At 54.7% G+C, this 7970-nt stretch overlaps 1 protein-coding gene across 4 annotated transcripts in view; it reads right to left on the bottom strand.

Moving 5' to 3' along the window:
• Kcnip3 (potassium voltage-gated channel interacting protein 3) overlaps positions 1–7970 on the bottom strand; it is a 66591-nt gene that overhangs the window by 48827 nt on the left and 9794 nt on the right. For 2 of the 4 annotated variants that reach the window (XM_026787761.1, XM_026787763.1), the window contains exon 2: positions 7618–7783. In XM_026787761.1, the coding sequence (XP_026643562.1) occupies positions 7618–7783 (166 nt within the window). Of the gene's footprint in view, positions 1–7617; positions 7787–7970 lie in introns of all 4 variants that reach the window. The other 2 variants (XM_026787760.1, XM_026787762.1) reach the window with 1 other exon arrangement.

Raw genomic sequence — 7970 nt, forward strand, 5'->3', positions numbered from 1 at the left:
ACACACACACACACACACACACACACCACACTATATGTATGTCAGATGATGGGCCAGCCAAGTGTAGTCAGGAAAGAGCTGGAAGTCCCCAGATAGCAGGAGCAATGAGGTGCTGAAGCAGGGTCATGGCCAGTGTCCTGTTGGCTTCCATTGCACTCCTCAGTCCTGGTCCCGGTCCCTGGAGTCTCTTCTGGAACTAGTCTACTCTTGCCATCTTTAATTCCACCCTCCCCTCAAAGCCCTTCTGGAGATGAAAGTCACCGTGGGACAAGACATTGACAAACTAGAAGGGTGGGTCCCCTCCCAGCCCCGTGAGCTGCCTACGCTGGCACAGACTCTGACCTCCCTCTGGACAGCTTGGTGGTGGCAGACGCCTGTCTTTTCATTTTCTCATTCCTCTGGCATTTTAAGTTATTATTAAATATCTAATCCAACCATTGCCGGAGATGGGCGAATCTACTGCAGTTTCCTGTCTTTGTCCTTAACATGTTCTTGGTGGGTTGGTGGGAACGGCTCTACAGGTAAAGGCACTTGCCGCTTGAGTCCGGCTCCCTGAGTTCTATCCCTGGGACCCACGCGAAGGTACAAGGGGGGGAGCTGGCTCCACAGAGCTGTCCTCTGATCCTTAAGCACACGCCGCAAGCCTGTGTGTGTACACGCGACAACAAAAAGGCTATGTGTTAACCCGACAGCTCTCGGCTAGGCCTGGCTCTTATGTGGTGCCCCAGGCTGGGCAGAAGAGAAGCCTGGAGACAGGCTCCACCCCGGAGAGTGAGGTCGGCTGTTAGCATGTCACCCCTCTGGGTGGCTGACATCTCCATGGAACAGAAGGCTGGCTCTTGTGTTACATGCCCACGAGGGCTCTGTTTGATGGTTTTAATAATAAGTCTCTTTGGGGAACCATGTGACAACTTTAGCTTAGGTCCTTTTCTTCTAATACAGCATAGGACAAAAGATCCCAGGAGGTCTGAAGCTCTCAACACTATTTCTCAGGTCCCCATCTGCAGGATTCCCTCCCCTTCTGAGTCTGCAAGTGCCCACTGCCCGTCAGCAGGCCCTGCCAAGCCTGGATGAGAGACAGAGGAAACAGCATAGAAGTGGCCTTCTCTGAAACCTCCCCCAGCTCCAGGCCGGATCTAGGGCATAGGCCGGATCCCCTTGCCTCCTACCCAGCCTTCCAGATGAGTGGGCTTCTGAGGAGCTGAAGAAGGCTGTCATTGATAGATGCATTCTCACACACTGGCTCCCTTTCTTTCCCTCTCTCTCCTCTGCATGACAGGTCCATATTGTCTCTGATGAAAGAGGAGTCCTCATGGAAGGAGGGAGTTTACTTGTGCAAGATGGGGCGGGCTCTCTAGAGCAGTTAGGCAGGCATGGGCCTATATCTACTATGAAGATATGAATTGTCCCTGGCCAGCCCATCTCTCTCCAAACTTATGAGTCTGAAAGCCTTGACTTGGCCCTCTGAGGGGGAAGGGGACCTTTTGTGGACATCCAAGTCTCAAAGACCGATCCTGCTCCCAAGTCCCTAGTACCGTTATCCCTGCTTCCCAGAGGAGGGGCCCCAGTCCCCAGCCCCAAATGGCATTTTCCAGCACTTGGTACCCCTGACCCAGCAAGGCAGCCCTCACCTCGAGCCAGGTTCCCGGAGATGAAGCGGAAGAAGAAGCTGATGATGTCACCCAGGTGCTTCTTACAGCCATGCTGACACTCCTGCAGCCTCGGGGAGCAGCCCTCACCGCACCCTGACATGGCGCTGCCCAGGTCCTGTTTCTCTGCTTGCCTTTCCCAACCCGAGACTCAGCACCCTTCTTTTGTGAGGATGCCCTCCTCCGCTTCTAGCTTTTTTTTTTTCTCTTTCAATCTTTCAACGTCTCTCTTGGTCTTAGCCTCTCTCTTGGCCTCTTTGCCAGTGCCTGCTCTTGGGAGAACGTCAAAGACGAGCAGCCTTTCAGCCCTTGCCCAGGAGATGCTCTGTATCCCTGAGTCTGCGTGGTACCTGCGCTTATCTCCTCAGCCTCCAGGACCCAGGACCTCACTGGTGCCCAAATGGAAGTGTCAGCCGGTGCAGAAGCCCTGGGTGGGGGTGGGCATTGCTCTGGCACCTTGGGAGGAGGTGGCATCCAGTGTGACTTGCAGCTCAGGGTGTGAACCTCACAGGCCCAGGGTTTCTCTGCAGCCTGCTCTCATCCCACCCAGGTCTTTGGCCTCCCCTTTACACCTGGCTTCTATGCATTCATCCTATGTGTCTGAGAGGAAGCGAATGGGGAGAGGAAGTAGTCTCTCTGATGAGGAAGGGGCAAGCAAGAGCACAGTTGAAGCAGGAACTTCTGCCTCCCTTTACTGAGCACCTAGTAAATGCCAGAGCTTGTAGACGTCCTCTGGCTACCAAGGAGGTACCCAGTCATCAAAATGACCCCGTGAGCTCTGTGTGATCAAGAGCAACAATCCTGTGGGCCTTCCCTCAGCTTTTATTTACAGACATCAGGATCTGTCAGAGGGATGAATACACCCAGTAAGAAACTGCTATTCTAGGGTTGACTGTGTAGTGCAGTCAGGATAACACTTGGCTGGTATGCATGAGGCCCTGGGTTTAATCCCCAGCACTGGGGTGGGGGGTGGGGGTGTAGACGCCAAGGGGCTTAGAAGTTCAAGGTCATCTCTGGCTATGCAGCAAGTTTGAGGCCAACACAGAATAGCTGAGAGCCCATCTTAAAGCAGAACAGAAAAACAAAACAACAACAACAAAAAAAAACAGTGTCATTCCTCCACGATCCCTGCAGTCTACACGGCTTAGTTCTGGCCAATGAACGTAAGCAGTCTTCTAGAACTTTCTTCTAGAAAGTCTTCTAGAACTTTCTGTGCTCGTGTTGCCTTGCTGACACAGCAGCAGCACTTTCTCCCTCCATGTGCCTGTTTCTTCCCGTTGCCTGGAACGATGCGGTAAGGGCTGGGGCTGAAGCTCCACTCTGCCGCTAAGCAGGACAGGGCTGAAGAACCAAGCTTGCAAACTTCTGTTCCTTCCTAACTCAAATGGAGCTGCTGTTACGTATGGATGCAGGAGAGTCAGACTGCTTCCATGAAGGTAGACACATTGTGTGCTACACACAACCAGGCCAAAACCCAAGCGTGGTATTTGGTGACACTTGCTGTGTACCTGGTCATGGATGCCGTGCTGAGCTGTTTACTGAGCACATACAGAGACAGTACAGCAGGCCCAGCAGGCAGTTCTAGCTCTGGGTGTCTTGAGCCAGCATATTCAGTAACTGTGAATGTTAATGTGTCTGAGGAAAGTTGTAACATCCTCAGGGTCCACGCAGGTCCCAACAGGAGAATGGCATGCACTCAATTTTCCAGAAAAACGTTTTTCTTTGGCAAGAATTTCTTTCCTCTGAATACAGCTAGTTGCTGGCTACCACAACCAGGCTGTTGTAGAGACGATGGAAGACGGAGCCAGGGGGCCATGAGCTCTGAGCTAATCCCCAGGAACTGGACATCTACCTCTAGCCCCAGGCCTCGTGGACCCTGTGTGCATCTATCACCACGTGTACTGGGGTGAGTGAGGTCCAAGCCAGGGCGGAACGTGCTAGGGCTGGGGTGGACAGGTAGGTAGGCAGCTCAGCCCCTGGTTGCTTTGTCTTCCCTCTCAACCAAGCTCTCAGTGGAGTCTCTTAGACTGTTTAAGGAGGGAAATCCCATGTGATTGACAGGCAGAGTGTCAGGAAAGGTGACACCCAGCAGTGAAGCCCCTCAGGGCAAGGGCAGTGGAAAGGGATGTCTTTCCAGTCTTCGTGGTGGGGAGAAAGCTGTGCACAGCTGCTTTGTACGCTGCCTGGAAGGAGAGGTGGCCAGAGAGACTGTTTCCCATTGATCATGGCCTGTGGTTAACCATGGGGTCAGAGGTCAGGGAGGTGGAAGGGCCATGGTCAGAGAGGGACCCATTTGGGGAATGAATCCTTTCTAAATGCTCTTGAGAGGGTGCCAGGGCTTGGCAGGTGCCTGGCAGCCTAGGAGCCAGGTGGCCTCTCCTCTCCGCTGCAGCACCTGCCCATAAACAAAGTACCACTTATCCCATTGGACTTACATTACTCAGCATTCAAGAGAAGAGCCTCTTCTTCCCCGCTTCCCTGGCTGTGCTGGTGTCATGTGCCCAGTAAACCAGCAGGTGGCAGCCGAGCTCAGCTGCAGCTAGTGATTGTAGCCAAGGACCACTGGAGCCTGGCTGCAGACCCCTCAGTGCTCCCGTTACAGCCCTTACTACACACAGATACATCACTGTGATTGACCACCATCCTCTCCCCACTGCTGGCACAGCTGGCACAGTAGAGGTGCCAGCTAACGACCAGAAATGGTTAGAAACAGCTACAAGATTTAGACACGGTGGTACACAGGACATGTTACTAAACATGAGCGACCTCTCTGTCCAGATGGTGGCCCAGGGACCAGATGAAGCCAGGAGGTGGTCCTTCAGTCACCCTACCCCCTCAGTGCTTCCCCTGTCTTCCTGCTTTGGGTTCCAGGGGAGAGAGTTTAGATTCTGAAGGAAGAAGCCCCAAGAGGAGATACCCTTGGGGCTGTTGCCCCAGAGGCTGAGATGGTACCTGGCTCCTCTGGGCTCCTCTTCTCAGTTAGAGAGGATGGGCCAGGTACACAGAGTGGCAAGAGGACAGTGTCTCAGCTCAGCAGCTTCTCTGGGAATCCTAATACCACTCATTGACGGGGATCACTCCCACGGCAGGACCACAGACGGTGTAGTCTTCTGAGGAGTGAAGTCTTGGTTTGCTTGATTGAGAACTCGGGAACTCTGGAGTGGATCAAAGATGTTCTCTCTGCTCAAGCGCTGGGAGTGCATCTGTCCTCTCTTGAGTCTGAACTGATCCTGTGACTTGCATGGCCGATGAGCCTGTGGGCCTACACTTCAGGGGAGGGGGAGGGGCAGGAGCACATCCTCGGTTCCATGAATGGCTGTGCGGCACAGAAACAAGCGCTACTCAGCATGGGTGGCATTTCTCACGGTGGCAGCCGGACCTGAGCCTTATCCTGTACTGGTTCCCTGCTCCTTTAGAGTTGCTGTGAACTTCCCCGGACTGGGGGAGGGGGCGGGGGGGGGGGCTCTGCCTTCTGTTTCACTCAGTTGCCAAGACCCCAGGCCATTCTGGGAAGGAGTTCTTTCCAAGTCAGGTCATTGAAGAAACCCAAATCTCCCAGGCCTCCTGGGGAGGCAGACTTGAGAAGCAGGTCTGTCCAGTTGGTGGCATCAGCTACACCTGAAACCATGCCTGGGAAGGCATTCTGCCAGGAAGGGCCACCCACAGAGCAGGCCGGAGTCACCGTTCTGGCACACCACACGGAGGAGATGTCCCCAGGGTCCTGGGCTGAGAATAAGTGCTTTGGGATGGGAAGGTCAAGCTTCCTGCCCTACCCCACCCTGGGCCCATGCATCTTAGAGACCACTGCCGCTGTCCCCTTGGGTAGTGCCTCTCAGGGCACAGCCACAACTGGACCAGCCCCTGCACCACCACTTGGGCGGCCCTGAGTCCTGCCCCATTCTGTATTTAGGTCCCAGCTCACTCAAGTCTCAGGGGCACTGTGCTGAGCCTTGACCTCTGCTCCCAGTCATCCCGGATAGGTTTTTCTGAGCTTACTGCTGAATGGAAAATAACCAGCAGCAAGGGCAGCAGGCGTCTGGGACGCTGGGCCGCCACAGGCATGCAGTGCTCAGGATACTGTGGCAGGCCTCCCTGGACATGTGACAAAGATGCCCTGAATGCGGCTTATTGTTCTATGCACCCGGACTGGAGAAGCCGACTCATCGACCAGAGCATGGCATTTCACATGCGCAGAAAACCTCCCGTGTGTCGCACAGGTGGCATCCTCTCTAAGGGGTGCAGATGGATGTTTAGACTGAGTAACTGAGGCTGAAAAACTCACCCAAGGGAGTCAGGGTATATGGGGGCTCCACACCTCAGTCTGTGGTATCCCTGCCCCAATTGCTGGAGAACCCGATGAGCCGGTTGTCTCTTTTAGTGCCTGTGAACTCCTAAGTAAGATGAAGCAAGAGGCAGACGGCAGCGCCGGCTTCATACGGCTTGCTTCCCGTCAGTTGTATCTCCTCTCGGTGCCTGACAACTTCCGATAAACATGTCTGTCCATGCAAACACAGACAAGGCTGCACTGGTCCAGGCTAGCCTGGCTCTACCCTCTACTGTGTACCTCTTAAAGGAGTAATTGGGAAAAGACCCTGCCCTTTAAGAAGCTACCCAGAATGGGGCAGGGCCCTTGGTGTGGCCGATGCCATCCTGTGGTGACCGTGACACACCCTGTTTGTTTTCTAACTCTCCACCATTGCCAGCTCAGGTGTGCAGCCCCATCCAGAACCACTGCCTGGTAGATAGGGCCTGCGGGTCAGAGTGGGCATCGTGAGGAAAAACAGAGGGCTTCAGCAAGCCCATGATGCTAGCTGTCATTCAGGGTGACAGGTGCCAAGGGGCACTCTGAGTTTGAAGAGGGACAGAAAGTGAGCCATTGAGGGTAGAGCTGAGTCCCTTGGACACACTCAGAGGTCACACAGGGGTGCCACAGCTCCTTTTGCTCTTGGTGCCCACCGCGGTGGACAGTGGGAAATATTTCACCCCAGTGCAGATCACACATCACTGTGAGGGTAGGACTAAATATGTTCTGCTGCCCGCAGGATCACAAAACAGCTGGGGAGGGGGGCATGAAGTCTCCCCCCACGTTCTAGCGCTTCTGTGGGAAAGGCTCAGAGACAACGTCAGCTACGAGCGGCAGAGCAGCCCGCCAAAGCCAGGCTTTCTGTGGAATGGAATAGAGCAACGAGCAACTTGGGGTGGGCTTTGCAGATAAAGACGGGGTCCCCGGATGCTGCAGCCTTGTTTCCTCATGCGCATGCATGCACAGGCCACTGTGCCTGTCACCTCTCTTCTGCTCATGAGCACCCTCCCACCTGGGACACCAGGAACACTCCCTGTGCCCATTATCCAACAACAGACCGAGGCTCCCTGGAACTCACACAGCAAGAAAGTTGATTCGTTTAAGAAAACACGTAAAGCAGGTCTCCTGGCCGAGCACACACCTTGTCCTGGTGATAAACTCTCACACATGCCTCTGCCATTGAAAACATGCACGCTGTCAACACCATCTCCGCACCATGAGTGCCCCAGATCCCCCAGCCTGCGTCTCTAGGTGCCTGGGGCAAGAAGTGGGAGCACCTAGATTAAGGTGGGTGGGTCCAGAGCCCTTTTCTATGGAGAACTTAGAAAGGATGTGTGGCATGTTCAAGGCAGCGCCAGGGGAGTGCTGGGTGAGTCAGAGCCCGGCTTCCCAGCCTCCAGCCGCCTGATATCCCTGTCCCACCTGTGTGTGACCCCACTCCTCTGTCCCCGGGGGCCACAGTCCTGCACCACACTCATGTACTAGAGCTCAGTTCTGTGCGGCACAAGGCATCTGTGGGAAGAGGATATGAACAAAGAGAGACGCAATTTCTCAGCAGAGGTGGAGGAGATATGGTCCAGAGAAGTGGCCTCTGTGGCCTCAGGACGGACAGGGCTCAGAGCGATCTATACCCTCGCTCTCTGGGCCCAGTCACTCTTGTCCTACCTGAGCCTTGCGGGGCAGCACTGGACAGGATCCACTTGATCAAGCAGCAGCGCATCAGGGCCTGGCGGGTGAACCTTGGCCTCTGCCACTTGAGGCCTTCCTTTCTGTTCAGCGGTCCGCGCCCAGGGTCTCCTAGGAGGCTGCCATCTGACGCCTTCATTGCTTCCTGCTGCGAGGGATAGACATAGGGGACGTTAAAATGGGCTCACGGAGGGAACTTCCAGAAGGTCCTGTAGGCCACTCTGATATCCTGAGTGAGGCCAGTCCTAACCATCTCTGGAGAGAGAGAGAGAGAGAGAGAGAGAGAGAGAGAGAGAGAGAGAGAGAGAGAGAGAGAGACAGCGAGAGAAAGG

The sequence above is a fragment of the Microtus ochrogaster genome (assembly GCF_000317375.1).
Source record: "Microtus ochrogaster isolate Prairie Vole_2 chromosome 14 unlocalized genomic scaffold, MicOch1.0 chr14_random_1, whole genome shotgun sequence".
Classification (NCBI taxonomy): Eukaryota; Metazoa; Chordata; class Mammalia; order Rodentia; family Cricetidae; genus Microtus; species Microtus ochrogaster.